Below are 27778 nucleotides of genomic sequence, written 5' to 3' on the forward strand. Positions count from 1 at the left end.
TCGGTAAAACATAACAATGGCAGCATCTCCTTAACTGTAAGCTTTGTTGACGTGGAAGAGGGATCTCTTATTTAATACAAAAGTTCTACAGTTTATTTGTACACAAAATATAGCGCTCCCATTAGAGATGACATGAAAGAGTAATACAGAAGTAATAGAAATGAAATTAAAAGCCTGTATCAAAAGATGTGTACTTGAATTATCTTTTTCAATCTGTATATTCAATAAAAACTGAACCTAACCTAATCTAACTTAAAGTCGGTATAACAAAACAACGATAGCATCTTTTTAAAATAATATTAAAATAATCTTATTCTTTTTATTAGTGGAAAATGTCCACCAAATTTCATTTTTTAAATTCGTCTGAAATTTGAGAAAAAAAGATTTATATAAAAAACTCCCTTCAATTTTTGACAAAGAATCATCTAAAATTTTTTACACTTATTTAAATACATCCTGTATAATAATGACATAAAATAATATATGGAAACTAATATAATACATAATATAAAAAATCGAAAGAGTTTTCTCATATTTTTATTAATAAAAAAATTACAAAGAAACGTCAAAAAAAGAATATTTATTAATATTTGAAAAGAATAAAAATGTAATTTTTACCTCTCTCTTTAAAGAAATGTAACTTTTCAGGAAGAGATAAAAAAAGTATATGTTTATATAAGAAACCCTTCTTAATTTTCAACAAAAAATCATCTAAGATATTTCGCATTTATTTGAATACACTCTGTACATAATTCATTTAAAAAATATTTATATTTAAACATATTAATAAAATCTTGAAAACAATTATTTTTGAAGATTTTAAAAATAATTTTTGAATAATTTATTCAAAGTATTATTAATGTGGGTAAATATAGAAGTAATTTTCTCAGAAATTTTTTGTATAAAACATTTTCTGATACCTCGAGTATTTTTCGAGATATCGAGAGAAGCAAAAAACCGCTTCACATACGAGGGATGGTTTCAGCTTTTAGTATCGTTTTTAGGTCGCAGCTAAAAATTTTTAAATTTATCTATATATTATAGTACATATATCCTCTCTGCACGTGCGTAAAGTTTCATTAAAATCAGAAATTTTCGAGTTCACGAGGTTCTCTTGTTAGTGAATTCTCGCGGAATCGTGTGACTTGACATCTTTCTTATTCGATTTAAACGCTTCGGAGAGATCTCTCGAGAAAAATTCAAAAGCATTTTAATAGGCTTCTTAATCAATCTTTTAACCTCGAGTCGCGCGATCTCATTTTAATATAAAAAAAAAAAAAAAAAAAAAAATACGACACCGCTTTTTATACATTAATCATTCTAACGTCATATTAAGCACAATTTTACCCGAAGACAATTAATTGATCTACGAAATCATTATCGGTGCAAACCAACCTACGCCATAGTCTTTATAGATGATTGATTGATCGATTAATCTCTTGTGAAACCCTCCCCGACAAGTTCGACAAGTTTCATCAAAAATTCGGAGGAAATTCGGGAAAAGTGTCGACGGAATCGGATTAAAGTAGGGCGGAATATTAAGGGTGATAACCGGAGACGCGATGCATCTATTCCCGATAACAACATCAGGTATATGAAAAATAAATATAAAAGAGACTATATATATATATATATATTATGTATGTATATAAATATAAAGGGATACATATATTTGCATATAACGGTTATTACTTTTGGTGCATTGAAAGGATTATTGGTTAAAATTCATCTCTCTCGCGGGAAAACAAAGAGAGAGAGAGAGAGAGAGAGAGAGAGATTTTAATAACCCTTCACCCCAAACCTTACTACATCGAGTGCCGAGAATATTGTTTCGCGTCAAGAAGCCGCTTTTAAAGCGTTAATTTACATTCCTAACTCTGGGCATTCTTTCGCTCAATACAAATCCAATTTTATCGGAATTTTTTTTCAGGGGTAAAAACCCTTCGGAACCCTCTCTCAGACACAAACTCCTCTCCTCATCGTTGTTATTGCCCTATTTTATTGATAAGAGAGGTGGAATCAGATTTCGATGTAATTCGCGTGGGTGGAGGACACAACCTTTGTACTCTGAATTTATTCTCTCGAATAAGCTTATCGAAACGAGAGAGAACGCGAATGAAACAATAAAATGAGGCGATATGGAGAAATAAAAGGGAAACGTATATAATAAATAATATGGCGGCAGGGGCGCGCTGGCGTTTCCGAAAGTAGCTTTTACATATCTCTCTGCTTTATTCACCGTTGTGATTTACGAAAAAGTGCCTCGACTTTCATATAGCCGACCCAGAAGACGTTGTACATGCACGTAGGCGACGTAAGTCGATCCATTTGGGCGGCTACGATGTTCCGGCAATATCGACTGGCCGGAGATTTATAGAGACGCCTGGAGAATTTTATCGAGAGGAGGGGGAGGGTGGAAGGGGGAGGGAGGGGGTCGTTGATCGATTTATCGAGGCGCCTGCTGCCGACTGCGGACCTAGCCGAGCCGAAAGAAAGAAAGGCCTTATGCACGAAAGGAGGAAAGCTCGTCGCTGACTTGACCATAAATTAGAGCGATTTTTCGCGCCCCCTAGTCGTGATTTATACAACCCCTGCCAGGCGCAAACGCGTACCCATCATCATCTATGTACAGGAACCGTCTTCCGTTCTCTCTCTCTCTCTATCCCGGAGATATCTTTATATTACGCCGCTTCTTGCGTCTCTATCGAACGCATAATTTTTCCAGCTTTTTATTAAGGATACCTTCTGGGTCTTTTTCAAGAATTTTTTTTTTCATAGTGAAATATATCGAAACACTGCGCACTTTTTACATAATATTGGGGACATATTTAAGTATACAAAAAATATTTTTTTTGAATTTTTTGCATCATTGATGGCGACAAAATGGCGGCTGCAGTGGTCACCCTTAAAAATCTGGTTGACGTGATATCTCCAGTTAGAAACGTCTGAAACAAAAATCCGAAAAGAATCTTAAAATATATGTAAGTAATTAATATTAATAATTGCTTTTTATTAAGGGTACCTTCTGGGTCTTTTTCATGTTTTTTTCAAGAATTTTTTTTTCATAGTGAAATATATCGAAACACTGCGCACTTTTTACATAATATTGGGGACATATTTAAGTATACAAAAAATATTTTTTTTTATTTTTTTGCATCATTGATGGCGACAAAATGGCGGCTGCAGTGGTCACCCCTAAAAATCTGGTTGACGTGATACCTTCAGTTAGAAACGTCTGAAACAAAAAATCCACACAAAAAGAATCTTAAAATATATGTAAGTAATTAATATTAATAATTGCTTTTTATTAAGGGTACCTTCTGGGTCTTTTTCATGTTTTTTTCAAGAATTTTTTTTTTCATAGTGAAATATATCGAAACACTGCGCACTTTTTACATAATATTGGGGACATATTTAAGTATACAAAAAATATTTTTTTTGAATTTTTTGCATCATTGATGGCGACAAAATGGCGGCTGCAGTGGTCACCCTTAAAAATCTGGTTGACGTGATATCTCCAGTTAGAAACGTCTGAAACAAAAAATCCAAAAAGAATCTTAATTTTAAGAATTTTTTTTTCATAGTAAAATATATTGAAATACTGCGCACTTTTTACATATTTAAGTATACAAAAAATTTTTTTTTTTATTTTTTTGCATCATTAATGGCGACAAAATGGCGGCTGCAGTGGTCACCTCTAAAAATCTGGTTGACGTGATATCTCCAGTTAGAAACGTCTGAAACAAAAAATCCAAAAGAATCTTAAAATATATGTAAGTAATTAATATTAATAATTGCATTGAGAAACCAAATTTAATTATTCTGTAGTTAAATTAAATAATTTTAACCTCTTGAAATAAATTAAATTGAGCTCTTTTAATTTAATATTAATGACTAATATTTATTTTACTTCAAATTTTAATTTATATAGCTTTATCAAAAACGTCATTTTTTTTATTACAAAAATATTTATATCCTATTTATAAATTTTATTTTTAATCTATCTAAAAATAAATTTATTTACTTTCTAATCTCTTAATAATATTTTCAATATTATACTAAACTAATTAGATCCGAAAGAGAGATTTTTATATTATTTATGTACTTATTTTAAATATAGATCTTACTTAAAATAAAAAACAGCTTTGTGAAAAAAAATTTTAATTTAATTTAATAGAACAAAATTAAAGTCAATTTCCAAGTCTCCTGAAATCTTTGATGCTTTCAAATTATTAATTCCATTTCCAACGGAATCCTTTGTAACCTTTTTATTTAAATTTCCGATCTTGGTATCGTAAGCTTTTGGTTTTTCCCGATATAAACTGGGGTCTCTTCAATCCTCACGTCTTCGACTTCAGACATCCGGAATTTCCCTTTAGACCCTTTGCTCTACTTCCGCTTTTGACACTCCGCGATCTTCCCGCATCCTCGGAATGGCAAGAAGGCTGAAGGCATTAAATATTGACGTTTCATTCAAAATTCTACCGCCGTCGCCTTTGACACGGACGCCATTAGCCAACACAGTTGTGTGTATATATATATATATATAAGGTGTAACTAAACAAACGAATACGAAGCACACCATCAGATGCAGGACAAGAAACTAAATCAAAAAGTCCTGAGCCATTTTTTAATTTGAGTTTTATTTTGAACGCTATAAACCATTAAAATTTACCAATTAACGCGTGGCTACAACGGTAGACAGCGTAGGCGCCGCCTTAGTAGGCGTACTTAGTAAGGCCTACTCGAATCTCGATACTCTCGGGGCCCGCGGCCCCCACTTAGTAGGCCTTAGTACGCCTACTAAGGCGGGGCCTACGCTGTTTTCCGTTGTAGCCACGCGCTAATTGGCAAACTTTAACAGTTTATAGCGTCAAAAATAAAGCTCAAATTAAAAAATGGCTCAGGACTTTTCGATTTAGTTTGTTGTCCTGCATCTAATGGTGTGCTTCGTATTCGTTCGTTTAGTTACACCCCGTATATATTGCGAAAATAAGAGACAACCAGGTTAGTGAACCACGATGGTGCGCCGGAATTGCAACTGCCGTTGAAATATCACTCTCTACTATAGCATACACTCGACATGTTAATGTCAGGCAGCAGAAAATGTGCTTATATCGCGTGTGTCCGTGAAATTAATTAATTACTCCGCAGTCACATAACGTCAGCGATCTCGCGACAGGATATATAAATAGTTCCGCGGCTCGATTATTACCGGGAACTTTCGAATAAATGTTTGTTTACTTCAGTTTACGAGTTATATTAAAAAAATTTCGTCAATTTTTTTATTTTTTTTTACATTTTTATTAATTTTGATTTTAATTATATTTCGCTGAGAGACTAATACCAATTCGACGTAAATAAATACGCGTACATATTTTTATACGTGCCCGAGATTTTTTTTTTTTTCTGTAAAACTCTTTCTGGTAATGTGATTTTATACTGATACTTTTGGGACTGTTGCAAGAAAATATTTTAAATTCTCTCTCTCTCTCTCTCTCTCTCGCAGCTACAACATTTCCACATTTATTAATATCCCGAATATTTTCCCCTATATGTTTATTCGCGTATAAGCCAAATTAATTTCGATAAAAACCGCCTGGCGCGAGATAAACGTGCGCGGGATTTCAATAAACATTCCACGCAGTTAATTGGTAATTAAGAGTCTAAAAACTCATCGGCTATGGAAATGTAATTTCCGATATCGATGCAAAAGAACGGAAGGAGGGAAGGGAAGGGAAGGGAGAGAGGTCCTTTATCTACGGCGGAATTTATGGTCACCATATCTTCCTGAGGCCGGATCGGAAATTCAAGCAATAGCAGTAAAATATTTCTCCCTGATGGAATTTTTTTCCATCAATTTTATACGTATGGACCAGTCGGGAGTTGGGGGATGCTGGACTCATTCCGAGAGCAACGGAGAGCAATAGCAAGGTGATGGTAGAAGATAGGGGATTCTCTACATGGATTCGCGCGAGGATTCAAGAGATACTAGAATCTTCATCCGCATCGGGAGAGAAGATAAAAATCAAAATCAGCTTTATATATAATTCGTTAGTTACGGATATTCGAATGCTAAAATATTTAGCCGACATCGGCATCAATCCCACAATTTTTTTCCCTTTTTTTACTGTTTTGGCAGCAGCGCAAAAAAGCGTAGAAACAATTAAATCGATAATAAATTAAATAAAATAATAAGAGAAAAATATAATTGCTAAAGAGATAAATGATATCGAGAAAAATCCAGATAAAAATGATCGGTCTAAAAAAAATTATTTTTTTTCGAACACTTTTCTTACAAGAAATTTGAATGCCAGAGAATGAACTCCCGAGCATAAAAGCCTTATCCTTATCTGACAGTCGCCTCGGGCGTCTTGGATTATCATAGTCGCTAGAATGGTCGGTTGAACGCCATAGTACCATTGCATTAATCCATTAAAGCGAGTCACGCCTGACGCAGTAAAGTTAATATAAGTAAATTAGAAATTTATCTAACATCTGCTTCCGCCACGTATTTTATAATGAGATCGCCGAGAGCGCCACTCATTACTTCGGTGCGCTCTTTTAAATGAGCGAGCGATAGTGCCGGCAATATTTTAGGCACGCTCTTCTCTCGTAGAGGCCATCCCGAACAAAGTGCCCTCTCTCTGTGTCAAATGGCAAATACTAAAAAATGATATACTAACATAACATAAGGACGTGAGAGAGAGAGAGAGAGTATAATGAATATTGCGGGCAAAATATATCTGTTACAAAATAAATTTAAAATGAAAATTAAAGGAAGAGAGATAAATCCTGTAACGATATTTCTCTCTCATTATAACGAAGAGAAATTGAACAAGAGTTGCTCCTCTTTCAGGTAACAAAATACCTGTTGTGAAATAATCTCGGTTTGATTAATCGGTAATTGGAACAAGCAAGTCGAGATCTTCAGCTATAAGTGTGTATTTTGTATAAATAATTTAATTATGACTTTTACTCTCTTATTTTCGAGGGAGAAAGATTTTATGTAAATTTTATGTATCTTGAAATTATAAATTATTTAAAATGATTGGTCTGCAGAAACTGGCAGAGAGAGAGAGAGAGAGAGAGAGAGAAGTTGAGTGTATGCGAGATAGTGTCTGTGTGCGTTAGACGAGTTAGTTCGGGGAACATGTGCGAACATTTACTTGTTCAAAATTAACGACATGTCGAGAGGGAAACGAATTACACGAGGCAACCTGCATCAAGAACGACTGCGCTCTTTCATTCTGTATACGTGTATATATATATATATATATATATATATATATATATATATATCTTTCTCTCGGTAATTATTAGAGTTGAGGGATATTTCAGCAAAAAGACATTTGTTTGTTCAATTATTGGAATCAAGAATATTTCAATTAAAGTTGATTAAAGTTGAAAACTATCGCAATTAAGAGAAGGTTTCAATTAGAGTTAACCTTTATTTTAAATTTAAATTAGAATCACAAAAACACATCTAATTAGAATCTTAATTTTAATTTTAAATTAGATCTTTGTTGTCTCCGACTGTCGGCTTTTTCAATTGGACGACAAAACCTGTTTAAAATTTGATGTAATCGATCGATTTAACTAAAACACTCTCTTTACTCTAGAATTAAAAACTTTTTAAATTTAACTTCAAAATACTATTTATATATTATAGACTTATCGTATTCTTCTTTAATTATACCTCGAGTATTATAAATAACATTAAAATTTTTTAATTTAAGAGATTTTAATTTTAGGAAACAATATAAAAAATTTTTTAAATTGTAAAACTTAAGGACTTTAAAATTGCTTCCTATAATGTGTTTTAACAATATTTTACCAATTTCTAATAGACAATAAATTTTAATAGACAATAAATTTTTTTCACTATTACTATTTAGTATGATTTATTGTTATTATTTACTAATAACATTAAAGAGCTAATAAAAAGAACATTAAAATTAAAAAGATCGTTTACTAATTTTTAATAGACAAATTTTTATTACTAATAATATTATTTAGTATGATTGATTAAAAACCAATAATAAACGAATATATTAAAATAAAACATTTTTAATTAAGAATTTTGAAATTTAAAATTTAAAAAATTTTAAAAAGGAATTTTTAAATTCTTAAAATTTAGGCAATTTTAAAATTAAAGAAAAAAAATTAACAATTTTTACATAAAATCTTTATAAACAATATTACCAATTTTTATTATTATAAATTTTTATTACTATTATTTATTATTATTGTTTACTAATTTTTTTATCAAGAATATTTCTATACATTATTATAAATAAAAATATTTTTAATACACTACATATATTTAAGCTATACTTGTCGTTATTAATAACTCTTATAAAACTTTATTTTTAAATAGACAATTTTTGATAGATAGTGTATGGTCTTTTTTACGGCGAGCGGGCGACATTGGCATGCAGAAAATCCGCTTTATAAACGTGTCATCATCGAGCGTGGACAGGCGATGAGAACTCGTGCCGATAACCCCCATCGCGATCCATCATCAGCCCGAGCGATACACGACAATAGCTCCGCTCTCATTAATTATTTTTTTTCCTCCCCTCTCGTTCTTCGTTCTTTTTTTTTCCCTTGTCGACTCGCGTCCCAAAACCGCACGCACGTCACGGCTGTTTACCGTCCCCAGCTGCGTCGCCGTGAATGGCTTTCGATAGACGAGAAGCGAACCGGTTGTTATCATCTATCAAGTGCCCATCGTCGTGGACAGACACTGTCAGCAAAATCGTGACACTTTTTTTTCGGGGCTGTAGCGTTCCCCGATCGAGATTTGTCGCCGACCCCGAGACACGCGGTATTAAAAAATCATCGCGCAAAAAAAGTTCTTCTCGGTGAAAGGGACGGGAAAACTTTGTCGAACTTTGGGATCAAACGCCTCCCCTGCGATGTGTTCCCTTTATTGGTTCGAATATTTTTTACTGAAAATAAAAATTGACGTTACGTTAGCAATACGTATGATGTAACGATTCTTTCCTTTTTTTTTGTTGTATGTAATAGTGGAACCATTTTCTATTTTTATTCATTTCCTTTTTCTCAATTTATTCTTCCATTTTCTCTCTATCTTATATTCTCTCGAATAACGCGAAATTCTTTACAATTCAACGAAAACTGTATCTGGTCCAGGGAATCTCCAGCCACTCCTCTCATGCAATTTCGCTCGCCATTTTCCCGTATCTTATTACGTGAATATATAATATTATAAAATTGCGATTTATTGATGCAGTCCGACAAAGTCACTCATACCTCGGAAATATCGAAGGCCGGCTTTTAATGGAAATAGAAATGACATTTTAATATCGCTGATGCTAATTAGCAAAATATCATTAATAACGATTAACGAAAGCTCTTGCGAACTCCGCATGCTAGAGTTTGTTAATTTCGCGATACAGCCTCGAGTCGCTTATCGGAATTATTTTATATCATTTTTTAATGTTGCTCTTACATTAGCATTTATATTGCATCGAACCAATTCAATGAGATATCCTTTACTGCAAAAAATATATACACATAATTGTTTCTTTCCCTTCTCTTCTGTTCAGTAAATTTAAAATAATTTGTATTACACGTGCAGGCAAAGTGGCACTTTGTGTACGTGTTTTTGTACGGAAAGTGGCCGATTTCCCACGCCGTCATCTAGCGGCGACGCGGTGAGCGAATAAGCCGCAAAGCCATTGCCTACAGCTGAGCCGCGTTTAAAGTCATTGTCCACGGCTGAAGCCGTGGGCAATACATTGCCCACGGCTTCAGCCGTGGACAATGACTTTAAACGCGGCTATTCCCGCACCGTGCCGTCGCAAGATGGCAGCGTGCGATCGGCCACCTCGCGCACAAAGCCACTTTGCCTACACTTGTAATACAAAATAAAGGACTCGCCTTCGGCTCGTGCGTCCATCCCCCGCACTCGTGACCAATTGTCAACTTTCCGCATTTGATACACAATATACTATTATTAGGGATTATTATTGAACAGAAGAGAAGGAAAAGAAACAATCATGTGTACTTTTTCTAGTTGTCTCTGTTAAACAAATTTCAAATAATTTATTATTAAAGTGATCTATACATATACGTAACTAATAGATTATTTTAAATTATTAAACTGATTTAAATGAATAATAATAAATCTAGCGCTGAAAAAGAAATTTTAAATTTGGAACAATTTATTGCTTAAGCGCGACATATAATAAACGAATTTTAAATTCGCTCAACAGAAGAGAAAGAGAGGGAACAATTCTCTAGCATTACCCCACATTTGCCTGGGAAATTTACGGACAGATCTAGAGCTCGTCACGTCGTACTGCAGTTGTCTCCGACTATCGATTGTTCCCTCCGGCAACTGTTGCCGCGTGACCTGCGAGCCAGGAACCATTTTCTTGTAATCCGCTTGTAATTTTAAAGAAATAAATTTCTTCTAAAATTATTTATTTACATATTTAATGTGCAAAAATTAATAAAAAAAAATTGTTAACTTTTTATCGAAGAAATTTTTCACAATGTAAAATATAAAACATCGTGGTTTTAAATTATAAAATTTTAATGATAATCCTCTATTTTAATAGGGAATACGAAAATACACAGTGACAGAAAAAAATTCAGATCAAATCTCAATGGACGTAAAATCTCTCCAAGTTTTATGAAAATTTTCTTGCCCGCGCGTTTTTAGCGCTTTAAATATGCAGAAGATAAAAAAAGAGTTACTCTTTTATTTAAAACTCTACCGCTTCCCCCTCCCTGCTCTTATATACGAGAACAGAAGGAGAAATCAAATTTGTCGAGCATATTCGTTCAATTTGATTTCTTTAGCTTCTCGTTCAACCATTCTTTCATTAAAATGCACGCGCGAGCTCGCGTTCTCCATAACTTTCTTCTCTCCATAACTATTTAAACACAAATCTCGACTCTCGGTTGCACTCGAAAAATCTCGTTTCGCGATAATAGCGAAACTTCCCCTCGGGCTTTGCCCGAAATTATTCGCCGACGCTGTTCAGGACGAGGGCGCGCATAATGCGGCCGATTACACGAGGGGGAGGGGGGGGAGGGGCGGGGGGGGGGCGGTCCGAACGCGAAACGAACGAAAAAAAAAAAAAAAAAAAAAAAATACGCGGTCGCAGTGCTTTTTATATATACGTATGTATATTCGCTCGAAATTTCACCGACGCGAAAATCTCGACTCTTATCGGCGTTTGCTGAAGCAAGATATAGGGGGCAGCGGGGGGGGGCGGGAAAGGGGGGGGGGGTCAAAAATGCGAAAAACACAAGAAAAAATCTGAAATGATCCAATATAAAGATATTTATTATCCCTCTTTCGATGGGATTTCCGCGTCCGTCGAAGCAAAATGGGGGGCAGCAGAAGCAAAATGGGGGAGGGAGGGACAGCAAGAGGGGGTCAAAAACGCAAAAAGCACAAAAAAAAAAAATCTGAAATGATCAAATATAAAGACATTTATTATCCCTTTTTTGATGGGATTTTCGGGTACATCGAAGCAAAATGGGGGGCAACAGAAGTAAAATGGGGGGCAACGAGAAGGGTCAAAATCCGAAAAGCACGAGAGAAAATCTGAAATGATCAAATATAAAGACATTTATTATCCTTTTTTGATGGGATTTTCGGGTACATCGAAGCAAAATGGGGGGCAACAGAAGCAAAATGGGGGGCAGCGGGAAAGGGTCAAAATCCGAAAAGCACGAGAGAAAATCTGAAATAATCCAATATAAAGACATTTATTATCTCTTTTTCGATAGGATTTTCGGGTACATCGAAGCAAAATGGGGGGCAGCAGAAGCAAAATAAGGGGGGGGGGGGCAGCGAGAAGGGGTCAAAAATGCGAAAAGCACAAAAAAAAATCTGAAATGATCAAATATAAAGACATTTATTATCCCATTTTCGACGGGATTTCCGGGTACATCAAAGCAAAATGGGGGGCAGCAGAAGCAAAATGGGGGGCAGCGAGAAAGGGTCAAAATCCGAAAAGCACAAGAGAAAATCTGAAATAATCGAATATAAAGACATTTATTATCCCTTTTTCGATGGAATTTCCGGATACATCGAAGCAAAATGGGGGACAACAGAAGTAAAATGGGGGGCAACGAGAAAGGGTCAAAATCCGAAAAGCACGAGAGAAAATCTGAAATGATCTAAAATATAGGCATTTATTATTCCTTTTTCGATGGGATTTTCGAGTACATCGAAGCAAAATGGGGGGCAGCAGAAGCAAAATGGGGGGCAGCAGAAGCAAAAATAGGGGCAGCAGGAGGAGATCAAAAAGCGGAAAAGCACGAGGGAAAATCTGAAATGATCCAATATAAAAACATTTATTATCTCTTTTTTGACGGAATTTCCGGGTACGTTGACCCATCTATGAGACGGATATTTCGCAAATTGAGGATGGGCTAAAGCGAGGTACGTAAAAGGGTACGTAAAGTAGTTTGAGATTGTTCGGCGGATAAGAAGACCGACCCTGTCTTCCTCCCGCTTGTCGGACTTACAAGTGAACACGTAGTTAACACGCTAAGCAGAATTTCATGGTGTTATACCTATTTAAGTGTCGCAATATCCTTGTCAGAAGGGAAACGGGGCGACGTCGCGAAGGGTAAGAGCGAGGTATATTTGACATTATACGAAGGAAGTTTGCGCAAGGAAAGATAAAAAGACTATGTACATATATTTCACCGGTTTTCTATATTTTAACTGTATTTTTTCAACGTATTTTATTAAGGGAGGAGACGCGAGATATAACATAGCGGGTATATAAAAATAACGTCGGGCACTATCGATTCTTGTTTTTTCTCCGGAAATGTTACATCTCGAATTTTTTGACTGAAGAAAATAATAATAATGATGCAGCATCGCAATTTACATATCGCTGGGCGGCAAAAATCATGAAAAATAATATACGAAAATAGCGAAAAAATATATAATGTTCTTCTATTTATTTTTACGGCTTGCAATTTTATCGTAGGCATCGATTCGAAAAATGATAGGATACACTCACAGAATCAAGAAGAGGAGTTTAAGCCGAGAAATTGAGGAGATTTTAGCGTTGAAGGACCTCGAGTGGAAGCCTGCGATACAATAATTGCGTTCGTATTCGTCGATTTCATGAATTTTCGAATTGGATACTCGAGATTTTCCGAATGATATTTAATGGCCTCTCGAAAGAATCGCGAATTCTTAAAAACTGTAACGTTTAAAACTTAAACTTTTGCAATCATAGTTTCATCGAATTCTATTAAAGCTTTCCTCCGCCCGATCTTTCTCTATTTTTGAAATTTGTTTAGTTTCAATTTCATTCATCTGATTCTATTTGAAATCATAATCTTGCACTATTTAATTTTCACATTCATATATATCTTCTCATCCTTTAATCTTGACAGTCTTCAGTTTCCTTCTCGCGTATTTTTTTTCAATCTACTCCTCCTGTCTGTTCTAAATTTTTTTTTTAATTATACAATTTTTATCTCATTTTAAACGTCAGTTTTACATTTTTCGTTTTCTGAGTATTATTAAGGAGATACTGACTATGACTGTTTTTTGACCGACTTTGAGTTTAAGGGCTTTTCTTTTTATTGGCTATACAGATTGAAAAATCTTTCTCCACAATTAAAGTACTGATAATAATGAACGGGGCTCAGAAATTTCGTATAAAAAACCAATAAAAGTAAAAAAAATAAAGTTTTTTTATCGGCCTCTTGCATCAGTTCATAACAATACTTATTTAACACAAAAATTCTGCTGTTTATTTGTGCACAAAATATAACACTTCCAAGAGATGACATGACAGAACAATACAGAAGTAATAAAAATAAAATTGAAAGCCTGTATCAAAATATTCGTGCTTAAATTAATTTTATATGTATATTTGCGTACAGAATCAAAGTCGAGGTATAAAACAGCAAAAATTAGTTGCCGGACAATGTTCCTCATTCATTATTATTAGTACTTTTATCATAGAGGATTTTTCAATCTGTATATTCCATAAAAAGTCAACCTAACCTAACTTAATTCAATAAAAAGTGAACCTAACCTAACTTAATTCAATAAAAAGTGAACCTAACCTAACTTAATTCAATAAAAAGTAAACCTAACCTAACTTAATTCAATAAAAAGTGAACCTAACCTAAGTTAATTTAATAAAAAGTGAACCTGACTTAACTTAAAGTCGGTAAAACAGAACAGCATCCTCTTAAGAAGACAGATATGCAATAAAGAGATTATATGATAAAATTCTTTTTATGTTCCTTTTTTTAAATATTGAAAATTAATATATTATAATTAATATATCAAAATAATTTCTTTTTTCTAATAATATTTGACTACATTTTATCAATGTTTTAACTGAAAAACCTTGTTTAATTTTAATTATGATGTGAATAAAGTTCACAGTTCTGTTGACTTTGTAATTTTTTAATAGAATTACAGTTTTATCAAACCAAACAATATTAAATTACATAATTTATTTTATTTACATAAAAAGATGTCGTTTGAAATTTAAAAAACTTTGATATTTTAATTAATTTCAAACAACACCCCTTCTCCAGCAACTTTTCTATCGATCTCGCGCACTTGTTGCGTCCTCCTTGTTCGAAGCGAACAATTATTCCACGAGGAAATCGAAAGAGGGGAGACGATAATGATAAGATTTACGAGGGCGATAAACGTCGTTGTCCTGAGCGGCCGTATGGCACAGTTGTCAGGACATCCCTAATAAGACGAGCGCATCCGGTATATATACATATACATATATATATACATTTATATATATATATATGTGTGTGTATGTATATGTATATATACATATATACACGTTCCTCTCGGACTGTATGCAAGCTTTTATCGCGGCGATTCCGCCTCTGAATACAAGCAATGAATGCGGCCCGTGATAACCGCACCGTCGTCATTCTTATCTGTACTCCGTAGTAATCCTGCCCCTGCGTCACTGTATTCGCGGGACGACGCGATAAAGTGCGGCTGCATTGCAGAGTCGCATCTCCATGCGATGCCGCGTTCGCATCATTGTGCCATTTTATTCCGATGTTAACCCTGTGCCGCATACTTTGCCTTCACTCTTGCCATTTTTTACTTCTTGTTTTCTTCTATCTTCTTTTTTTTATGAATGACTCGAAAGAAAAAGAAATATTCTCTAAGGATTAAATATAGGGAAATTGCAAAGCTTTTATTTTAGGATAATTTTTTTACAATATTTTTTACGATAATTTTTTTATGAATTTTAAGATATTTAAAAAAATTATATATATATATATATATATATATATATAAAATATTGTAAAAAAATTATCCTAAACTAAAAGCTTTGCAATTTCCCTATATTTAATCCTGAGAGAATATTTCTTTTTCTTTCGAGTCATTCATAAAAAAAAGAAAATAGAAGAAAACAAGAAGTAAAAAATGGCAAGAGTGAAGGTAAAGTATGCGGCACAGGGTTAACATCGGAATAAAACGGCACAATATATATATATATATATATATATATATATATATATATATATATATATATAGTATATATGTGTGTATACTTTTATTTTTATTATCTTTTACTTCTCCTTGTTTTCTTTTTTTTGTGCACGGATTAAAAAAAAAATTGAAATATTCTCTGAAGATTAAATGTAGAGAAATTATAAAGCTTTAATTTTTTTAAGGATAATTTTTAAAAATATTTTTTTAGATAATTTTTTTATAAATAAGATATTTTTTAAAGAAATTATATATATATACATATATACGAGTATGTTTTGCCATTTTTTATTTCTTTCTTATTTTTACTTATTTTTTTCCAATTATTTTGTGATTTAAAAAACTAAAACATCTTTTCTGAGGCTTTAATATAGAAAAATTACAAAACTTTAAAATAATTATAAATTATTTTTTCAAAGAAATTTGAGATATATAGATAATTTCTTTTGTTATTTTATCTCTTTTCATTTTTACTTGTATTTCTTTTGTATTTTTTCTTGCGTACCAATTTGTAAAATAAAATGTTTTCTCTGAGGATTAAATAGAGAAATAAAGCTTCAATTTTAAAATAATTTTTTTAGAAAAGTAAATATTTTTAGAATATTAAATATTGTAACGATGAAAATTCCAACTTAATTCTTATAACAAAATTTGAAATCTCCTGGAAAACAAGTATATTTAATATTTTTACATTTATATATCCTATATGTAACAATGCTTTATTTGTAGAGAAATAATGTATTTGAAAATTTAATGAAAATTTAATGAAAACGTTCCTTCCTTTGCTTCTTTTACTCCATCTTCCTCTTCCCTTCTCTCTAAAATCCTTTCAGTATAGGATATCAAATATTGTGGTAATAAAAGTTTCAATTTAACAAAATTTTGATATTTATTTAAGCTCTTGATGTTTAATTGGCAAAAACCTGCGGTTATATATAAATTGCATAAGTATATTTTCTTTATATATAAGTATATTTTGTCTCGATTTAAAATATTGAGAATATATCGTGTGTGAGTTAATAAGAGAGAGAAAGAGGTCAGAGTAAATTTTAGCTTAAGAGGAGAACCTGGTTTATAGGAGGCTGAAAAATACATAATTTTTAGAATTTTTTCAGCTAAAATAAAAGCAACCAATTCCAAATTTTAGGCGCATTTTATTATACATTTAAATTATGTAAAATAATTTTTTTATTAAAAAACATTGAAGTTTTATTTAAATAATGAAGCTCTATATTGATACAGCGCTCATTTTTCACTGTGTACAACCTAGCGATCGTAATTTTTGTCTGAAACAAAAAAACCAATTCATTTCTTTAATATTATATTATTACCTTCTATTTAAACTAAAAAAATTATAAGAAAAGTTAAATTAGATTATTTTCTTTTGTAAAAAAAAGTTACAATTTTTTCGTGAAAATTGTAAATTTTTTTTAAAGTTGTAAAAGTTTTTAAATTTTTGCTTCAATATTTTTTAATAAAAAAATTATTTTATACAATTTAAATGTATGATAAAATGTGCAATTGAAATTGGTTTTATTTTAGCTGAGAAAAAAAATTCTAAAAATTATTTATTTTTCAGCCTTCTAAACCAGATTTCCCCTTAAAGTCAATTTAGATCAGCTTATGGAAGATAAAGTTTTGATTCATGCATGATGAATGCACAATCTGTTTTCCTTGTAGCTGGCGGCATTTGCCAGCCGGAGGGCTGGGGAAAGGATTAAAGGAAGGGTTCCTTTAAGAAGGCGGATGCAATATCGAGTTTGTAAAATAAAGCGATCTAACGGGAACGCAGGTACTTCTCGTTTACCATCCAGCGATATCAAACTACGGAGCACCGCTTTATGAATATGTAAAGTCCGTTAGAGGCGCCCTGGCAAATTGTTTGCGGATCGCATCAAATATTGACAGGGCGCTTGTAAATTTATTCACGGCCGAAATAATGTATCGCGGCCGCGAGATGAATTGAGGTCCCGATTTTCTCTCCTACAAGAAATTAGATTTATACTCTCTATCTCTCTCTCGCTCTTTCACTCTCGATCTCGCTTTTTATAAAAAAAAATGCACAATTGCGAAATCCTTCAACACACTCCGAATTTCGAATTTTCTGAATATTTTTGGTATCGGAAAGTAATATTTTCCCTCCTTTTTAGGTTTTCTATATCGGATTCCAATATTTGTATTCTCGAATATTGCAAATTCGAGATTCTCGTATCTGCTTTTCAAATTCTAAAATTGCGAATTATTGACTATTCGACCTTCAAAGAAATTCTTCAAGATTTGTGCATAAGAATCATAATTTTTTATAATTTTATAATATTTTGTAAAATTATTATAAGAACAAGGAATGATGTAAGATAATAAATAAAATTTCTTATTTCTAGAATTTTACTAAAAATAATTTTATAAAAGAATTATAATTTATAATTATTATTATCCTTCGATTTTTACTTGAAATAATAAATAACATGAAATACGGATTTTGATAAAGATCTATTGTCGTGATGCTTGCGTCATTTATGAAAATTAATCAAAGTTGCGAATTATTGACTATTCGACTTAAAAAAAACTTCTCCAAGATTTGTGCATGAGAATTATAATCTTTTATAATTTTACGTATGATAATATATACATATATAATATTATAATTTTGTAAAATTATTATAAAAATAAGGAATAATGTAAGATAATAAATAAAATTTCTTGTTTCTACAATTTTACTAAAAATAATTTTATAAAAGAATTATAATTTATAATTATTATTATCCTGTCACGCTTTGATTTTTATTTGAATTAGTAAATAACATAAAATACGGACTTCGATAAAGATCTATTGTCATTTATTAAAATTAATAAATAATGAATTAAAAAGCATCATAGCAAATTATTTTCTGACACTTGTTACGATCATGTTTGAAAAAGGATTTTGAAAATATGCAGAGCGTGTCGAGTGTCACCATTCAAATGATAACCACGACATGTAAACAATAGCGTGTTATATGTCGTCAAGGCCGAACATCGTGTTTATTATTAATTCTTGTTGCCGAAATATTTTACGTATCATAAAATATTTATATATAATATATTGTAAATGTTAAATAATAAAGTGTATATAATACGTTGTATTATATTAATTAAATCTGTTTTTTTTAATTATAAATTAAACTTAATTATTTATTAAGTAATTGATATATCATCGGGACATTTCGTTACGTTAATTAATTCTACGTTCATCGATATTGCGATATTTTACTGCATGTCTCAATGTTCGAATAACAAATTAAATTTAGATCGGCAAAAAATATAAAATATCGAAATATATTTGATCCCGAGCATTGTTAAAGAAATAATTATTGTCCGTAAAAATCGCAACGGAATAATTATAATTTTTATCCAGGTCGCTTCTCAATTCGTACTTGAAATAATAATTATTGGAAAAATCGCAACGAAATAATAATTTATAATTTTCATTTTTGTTACTTCTATTCGTACTTTAAATAATAAATTAATAAATTGCAGAAAATACATCCTTTGATAAAGGTATCATCGCGATACAATTATACGTCATTTACCGAAAATTGAGCGATTATTAATTAATATAATGATCATAGCAAATTATTTCCCGATACTTGTCACGATTGCGAAAGGAATTTGAATATATATATAGAAAGTTTAACAATAATACCTTCTCACTCGAATCACGCCACTCGAATGTCAAGGGGAAAACGATAATCAAATATTGTGTGACAATTAATTTGTTACTGCCACGAAATATTCAACATTTTGTAATGTAAATTTAGGTTGAACATTTTCTGTATCTTCTCGCATTGCAAATTAATTTCGATAATTAAGCCAACAGCGTGTATAAAGTCTAAAATTTATTTCAAAACTATAATTGTTTTTAATTTGATTAAGAAACTATTTGTATAAATTATTTTAATATTGTTTCGATTTTGTATTTAATTTTACATTTATACATATATCAATATTTATATTTATGTTTTTATAATATTATTTATTGCTCATATTACCTACTTTATCTTTTATTATATTTTTATATTTCACGAAGATATTTTTTTTAATTTAAAATTTTTTACTCGCAATTTATTAAATAAAAAAATATTCTTATTTATATAAAAAAAATAATTCCAATGTATTAATATATATATATATATATTGAAGAAAGTTGACGGAAAGTCGGGCAATTTCAGCGTTTCCGTTATTACGAGATGTACAAACAATTACCGACAGAATTTCTCCTAGTCGAGTTCCTAGTCATATAAAACGGGCTTTAGCGAACACGTGTGTCCGGGGACGTGTATTGTCGGGCAATCGGGAGAGTCGCCAATTAGGAAGCGCATGAGGAAGCTACAAGGACGATAATGAAAATAATAATTAGCCGGCGCGGTTGTGGTCCATTAATTGATTTTGTCGCCGAATCGTCATCATTCTCGACGGTCACTTAATTAACATAACAGGCCAATCAAGCTACCGTTTTACTCCCCTAATCGCATTGCCGCCATTTATTTTCCAGGACGCGTTTATTCCTGCAGAAGTTAAATTAATTACTGCACATTTCTTTTTTCATTTTCTACGCATTGTTTAAAACAAAACCTTTTTTCCAAGTTATTAATTTCAATTACTCATCTCTTTATTAAGAATGCTAACAAAAATTAATTGAAATAAAGCTCGGTATAAATAATTAACTTAGTAAATGAAAAATTCTTCTATGTATATTTTAATATAAAAAAAAGTATATAAATTATATTTTTAATATAAAAAAAGTATACAAATTACATTTTTAATAATTATAAAAAGTTCCGCAAAATGACGAAAAGCCGCGATTCGGCAAAATTCGGGCATTTCGCGGGGATTAACCTGTAAACTGATATTGATGAGTATGACTCGTCGTACAGTCCTCACGTTTCACGAGGGCTCAGGGAAGGGCCGAAGGCTGCAGAAGGCAACAGGGTGATCGCGGTGCGGGCTGTTATCGCGAGGATGGTGACGCGTGATTTGTTGAATTATGGCCGGCGCTTGGTTTGGCCGCAGCGATCACCCTCGCGTGTTCACCCTTCCGGCATTACCATGGTAAATCAGATTGACGCACCCCTTTCGTGTGTGCGAGCCACCGCCGCTTGTTTTAATTACCCCAAGAGCGATAGGCGACACGTCTCTCGACACGCATGCTTGTTCATAACTCGAACATAACTGGAACTCGAATGCGAGCTTTGAAAGGATCCTTTCTTACGCAATTACACTCGGTGATAAATTTGATATAACATATCGAATTTTTATTCATTTTTGTTTTATAGTCACTTTTTGTTTTATAATCATTTTTTGGTTCATAATCACTTTATAGTCATTTTTTGTTTTATAGTTATTTTTGTTTTATAGTTATTTTATAGTCATTTTTTGTTTTATAATCATTTTTGGTTCATAATCACTTTATAGTCATTTTTTGTTTTATAGTTATTTTTGTTTTATAGTTATTTTATAGTCATTTTATAGTCATTTTTTGTTTTACAATCATTTTTGGTTCATAATCACTTTATAGTCATTTTTGTTTTATAGTTATTTTTGTTTTATAGTTATTTTATAATCATTTTATAGTCATTTTCGTGTCAGCAAATTTATATCATATTGCTTCGATTAATTAATTAATTTATTAATTTTTAATTTTTTTGTACATATATTCACTTATAATATAAATTTTATAATATAAATTTATATTATAAATTAATAATATAAATATTAATATTAAATTTATAATATAAATTTTATTTGTCTTAGCTAATTTATATTATCTTAATTAATTAATGAAATCTTGATTAATTGTATTTGATATACATTTATACTTATAAATTAAATAGCAAATATATGTATGAAATTTTTATTTATTTTTAAATAGCATTCTTTGAGCTAACAAATTTATTATATCCTTTTGCTTAATTAATCAATTTATTAATTAATTATGAATTTGTTGTCAATCTCTTTTATTTTACATATATATTAATTTCCCCTTCGATCTTTCTTAACTGTAAATGTTGACTTTTTAGATGAAATAATTTATTATGTCGAAGAATTGCAAGCCTTCGATTTTTAGTCGGCGTAATTTTCACCTCCTCGGGACACGGTAATTCTTTATCGGATCTGTCAAAACTTCCTTAGAAGCTCGGGGGACTGAAAAATGACCTTTTAAGGATGCGCGATGCGAGCTATCAGGTGTCGAGAGTTTCGATCGATCACAGGATAATTTTATTGATTACAGCCGGCGCGAGGGACGGCGGCGGCAGAAGGTATCCCGTGATTGTGTTCGTGCACGGCGAGAGCTACGAATGGAGCAGCGGAAATCCTTACGACGGCAGCGTCCTGGCGAGCTACGGAGGCGTCGTCGTCGTCACCATCAACTATAGACTCGGTATCTTGGGTAAGTCATGACAAATTTCTTTCGTTCCCGATCCGCGGTAGACGCCTCGGATCACCTTCCCAGTCCCGGAATCCCGGATTTCCGGGAGAAACCTTCTGTTTTTTTGGATCCGTAAGTCCAGGAAAAATCTCGGATTTCGAAAGCTTTCGGATGCGCGTACGACCCCAGAATTGAAGACATTCTTCAGCTCTTGAATTTTTGATGCACCGTCTCTCTTAATTCCTAACATAGAGTGACCTCCAGAAAATCTACTCTTTTAGCAAAAATGAAAAATATGCAAGAAATTCCAGACTAAAGCTAAATTTTTTACTGTTTTACAAATATATATATATACTTTTTAAAATTATTTTACTTTTGAATACAGATGTAAAAAAAGAATTGTATTCTCCTCTAATTTTAATTCCTTTATAAATAAATTCGGTCCGAAAATTTCCCGTTTATATCCCCAGATTTCCAAACTTTCCTTTCTTCCTCTCCACCTCTTTCCCACGTTAAATACATCCAATGATTAACCTCGTTTGCTGAGTCAGATATAACTTTCGCGAACTGTTCGAAACTCAGATAAATCACATATGTTAGTTGCTCATTTAATGGCGCGAAACACTGACTCGCAGCAGTTAAGGTTTGAAACGAGCCAGTCGACCGTAGCTCATTAGCTATTTAGGGCCGGTTGCACCGACGTCACTTACCGCTAAGTGTGTTTACTCAATTTTCCCGCTCTATCCAGAGGGCAATATCCAGACTGGAGGCCGTGATCGCAAAAGAGACGACCTGGCAGAGGTATTAGCTGCTAACCCCCACGGCTGATCGGCTGAAAATACGCTTTCCCACCTCGCTGATGGTGGACCCAAAACCTAACCTAACCTCACTCGCGCTCTGGGTGCCATTAGACTCCCAGCTTGTTACTCGGTGACGTTTGACGTACGACCGCTCGTCCGCGAGAATAAGAAGCCGCGGAAAAAGCTTCGGGGGCGTTAAAGAAGCGAGTGGCGATAAGTTTTGACCGCGAACGCCACGGGGATTGCGAGTTCCGGTGCGACCCGGCTTGTTGCCTGGCAACCCGGGCAACCAAATCTAATAGGAAACTCATTACGGCCAGGTCTTCCGTTTCACCAAACTAAATTCTTGACTCCACCCGCTTTCTCTCTCTCTCTCTCTCATTTCTACTCCTCGAAGCGACAGCAACCCCTGCTGTTCTCGTCTATCATCCTCGCCCCATACTGGGTGCTTTAATATCCTCCCATTCTGCGACGCAACAAAGAGGAAATAAGACTCACAGACAGATCAAACATTCTAAGCAGATTAAAGAGTTTGAGATGTCAAGTGTTTCAAAGAAACTGACGTCTAGACTGTATAGAGTAGATTATTATGAAGTTTCAGGGGATTCCCTAAACGCCATCCTGTTTTATCGATAAAACGTCATTTTTGTGAATCCTTTTCTTTTTATTGGTTGAGCAACAAAAAATTAATGCTTTTTTCATCGTTTTAGAGTACATAAAAACAAAGCGCGAATCTACCGATTTTATGCTAAGAACGTCTAGATTATGACGTCTAGACTGTATAGAGTAGATTATTATGAAGTTTCAGGGAATCCCCTAAACGCTATCCTGTTTTATCGATAAAACGTCATTTTTGTGAATCCTTTCCTTTTTATTGGTTGAGCAACAAAAAATTAATGCTTTTTTCATCGTTTTAGAGTACATAGAAACAAAGCGCGAATCTATCGATTTTATGTTAAGAACAAAAAAATTATAATTAAAAAATTAATTTAAGATCCCCTTAAAATTTGATTATATCGTTTGGTTAACTGCTGTTATTGGATATAACAAAATTTATTGGAAGATAAGATTAGAAGAATTAAATGATATTAGCTTATAAACTTCTTGATGCGCTACTGGAATTAAATTATACTTAATCAATGTAGAACAGCGAGATAGAAACAAAGGAAGGAAAATTTCTTCATTCGAATCTGAGAAATGACAGCAGACAATAAATTCAAATTTGGGGAGGATTCGATAACGTCGGCTGAAAAAAACAGAAAGGGCCGTGAGGAAAAAAAAAAGAAAAACAACATCGAGTAACGAGGAGTAAAATGGCGACGCACAGGAAATTCCACTCCACGGCGACGGCCGCAAAATTTTTTTCCCTCCCCTTCGCATTTTTCTCTCGCGTCCCCCTCTGTCCATTTTCCTTCGTTTCGGAAAAATGATGCGGCGCTTTGTGAGCACCACACCGTGATATTCGCCACCTCCAACCCCTCCCGCATGTATACCGGCGTGTACCGGAAAATTTAAATCAACGAATAGCGTTCAGCAGTTTCCATTGTAACGAGAAGAATAGGAGACGCGGAAGCGCGATGCGACAGATACGCCGGAGGTTGAATATCAAATGGGACATGACCGGTGCTTTATTTCTATTCCGCTTTTATGTTCTCGCACCTTTCTCTGTGCGTAACGGGGGTTGAAAAAGCTTTGTGCATTTTTTCCACCCTTCCTATTTCTACCCTATCCCTATTCGACAGAGGATCGTTATTGGATCTGATCAGATCTGTAGTTAGGTAGAAGAGGAACGAGACGAGGAAATGTCGATGAGATAAGGGAGATTGTAACGTCGTGTGGGAAGAGATGCAAACGTTGTGTTGCACCAAAGTCTCGGAAGAATTTAATCCTGTAAGAATCCTCCATGTTCTGAAAATCTGAGGAAACTTTCGGGCGAATGGAATGAACACCGCCACACTCGATGTTCACGCGATATAATGAAGATTGTCTCTCTAGATTGTGTCGCAATAATGGAAACATCCAATTAGATACGAATTTTCTTGTATAAAAAGAAATGCATTGCATTATTTGCATTTTATCATTACAAAAGGAAAATAAATAGTGAGAAAATTCAAAGCCGTTCTAAAAATAAAAAAAATTCAAATACAAAGAACCCAAAGAATCTATGAAAATGAAAAAGAGATGCAAGTAAATTCCATAAAATAATTTAATCAACTTTCTCATTGACGAGAATATATTTATTTTAAAAAATTGCATCTATTTAGAGTGTAGATATTTTTCTCATATAAAAATTCTAAAAATGATACAACGATCAATATATTATATTTATAAAAAATTCTATTAGAAAACAAATTTGCAAATACTCAAGAATTAAGGAAATAAAAAAAAGATGTAAAATAATTTAATCAACTATCTTATCGACGAGAAAATATTTATTAAAAAAATTGCACTTTTCAACTATCATTTAAAATATTTATTAAAATTGCACTATTGCACTACTATTGCAAAAAGTGAATATCCTTCTGCGCAATAATTCGATTAGATAGATATTTATTAATCAATCCTCACAAGAGCCGTCTAATTCTATCTCCGATCCCGTAAGATCGATTTGAACGTACCTAATCCCATAAGGACTTTAGAAAGGGAGGAAGGCTAGGCATTTTTCCACTCAGCACGGCTTTCCAAATTATCGATTTGGCAAGGCTAGCGGAAAACAGTCGGCGCAACATCGTTGACCTACATCCTGACGACAGTAACGCCTCCCTTGTTAAGGCACCGAGTGCCCTAAAGTTAATGTGCACCAGCAAACATATATATATATATATATATATATATATATATATACATATATATATTATATACACGTGAAGGTGCGACTTGTAATAGAAATGATCCTCTTAACTGCCTCGCAGAACAGCCCTCACGTACGTAACGGCGAGTAAATATGACGGATAATTTAATGGCGCGGCGTTTCTCGCGAGGCAAACATGTCGGATCCGAGCGGCGAGTCTTACTAGTGGAAATATCACGTCCGAACTCGCCAGCAGCAACAATCGTCGCTCGCGATCTAATTTCGGTCGAATGGAAGGAAGGAAAAGGCGCAAACCGCCTTTTCCTTCTTTCTTCCACCCAATCCCGCCTTCTTCTTTAGATGGGTCGACCTGACTCAATTAACGCTAATCTAATTTCCTCCTCTCTATCTATATTAAAAGAGACTGGAACTAATTGACTACATGGATAGCTGACACTACTGATAATTCCCGGTTTCGCGAAACGCAATTAGGAAATTGCTTGACGTATAATTTTGTTCGCAAAAAGTTCCTCATTTCCTTTTTCTTTTTATATTAATCTTGGCAATTCTGACAGGGAGAGAACGTTACGAAGAAATAAGTACGTCAATTTGTCCGTAACTCATCTCCGCTTCTGTCGATGCACCTAATTTGTCATCTTTTCATCCATGTATACCAAGCGCGTGTTTTTGACACATTGCACTGCTACAATTTTTTTGCAACAGCTGCTGGACGTGGAACATTCTTCTTCCGTTATATTGTAGAAGATTTCCGAATACAAAGACCTTTTTTATATTTTGTTTCGGGAGGAAAAAAATTTCGGACATTTAAAGTTGCTTTGGATACAAAAAGGTTAATGGGGATTCTAAATTTTTGCGCATCCTTTTCTTCTTATTGGTTAAATAGAATAATAAATACTTTTTTATGATTGAAGTATGGGTACACGTATCAATTTTATGTTAAAATATTCTTTTTTAATTAAAAAAACAGAGCTGCGTGTAAGATCCCCTCAAGGTGATGCTGACCAGAACTCTTTTACCGACTTTAAGTTAGGTTAGGTTCACTTTTTATTGAATTTACAGATTGAAAAATCCTCCACAATGAAAGTATAATAATAAATGGGTAGCACTGTTCGGCAACTAATATTTGTTGTTTTATGTCTCGACTTCAATTCCGCACGCAAATATAATAATTAATTCAAGTACGAATCTTTTGATACGACGAAGCTTTTAATTTCATTTTTAAAGCACACATACCGATTTTATGTAAAAAATTATTTTTTAATTTAAAAAAAACAGGGCTGCGTGTAAAATCCTCTTAAGGTGATGCTGACCAGGACCGTTTCACCGACTTTGAGTTCAAGAGCTTTTCTTTTTATTGGCTATACAGATTAAAAAACCTTTTTCCACAATTAAATTACTGACAATAATGAACGGGGAGCGCTGTAATTTTGTATAAAAAACAATAAAAGTTAAAGATAACAGTTTTGTATCGGCCTCTTGCATCAGCTCATAACAATACTTATTTAATACAAAAGTACTGCAGTTAATTTGTGCACAAAATATAGCACTCCCAATAGAGATGACATAAAAGAATAATACAGAAGTAATAAAAATGAGATTAAAAACTTGTATCAAAAGATTCGTACTTGAATTAATTATTATATTTGTGTGCAAAATCGAAGTTGAGATATGAAACAGCAAAAATTAGTTGCCGGACAGCGCTCCCCATTAATTATTATCAGTACCTTCATTGTGGAGAAGTTTTCAACCTGTATATTTAATAAAAAGTGAACCTAACCTAACTTAATCCAATAAAAAGTGAATCTAACCTAACTTAATTCAATAAAAAGTGAACCTAACCTATCTTAAAACAGAACAACGGTAGCATCCGCTTAAGGAAGACGTGATTTTTGACGGCGTGAAATTTAATTAACGCAATTATTCATTCGGCTTGCGAGAAACGATTTTTGCGCAACATCCAACATCGCGATTGTCCGAATTATTTGCGCCGGATTTTGTATACCGTTCGCGCAACCACATCCGGAAACGTCGCATCCCTTCTGCACGAAGGGATTAAATGGCCGAGGGGGTGGAATGGCAGAGATTGGCCCGTCTGGGCCACGAGCAGGCGGTATGATTTAGTGTTCACAGACACGTATCACGTCCTACTTTGCGTATCGTTTCGCCGAACGAGATATCGCTATCAATTGGCGGAGTCGTGGTGATATTTATGACAGCCGGATGGCGCCAGCGGCAACAGTCTTATACCCGGGGTT

At 33.3% G+C, this 27778-nt stretch overlaps 1 protein-coding gene across 1 annotated transcript in view; it reads left to right on the forward strand.

The window, feature by feature from the left end:
• Positions 1-27778, forward strand: part of Nlg3 (Neuroligin 3) — a 230147-nt gene that overhangs the window by 175443 nt on the left and 26926 nt on the right. Inside the window, exon 3 of the mRNA XM_029310692.2 lies at positions 21774-21932. Coding sequence (XP_029166525.2) covers positions 21774-21932 — 159 coding nt within the window. The remainder of the gene's footprint in view (positions 1-21773; positions 21933-27778) is intronic.

Source organism: Nylanderia fulva, unplaced genomic scaffold (assembly GCF_048542155.1).
Source record: "Nylanderia fulva isolate GAGA-0341 unplaced genomic scaffold, ASM4854215v1 Scaffold15, whole genome shotgun sequence".
In the NCBI taxonomy this organism is placed as follows: Eukaryota; Metazoa; Arthropoda; class Insecta; order Hymenoptera; family Formicidae; genus Nylanderia; species Nylanderia fulva.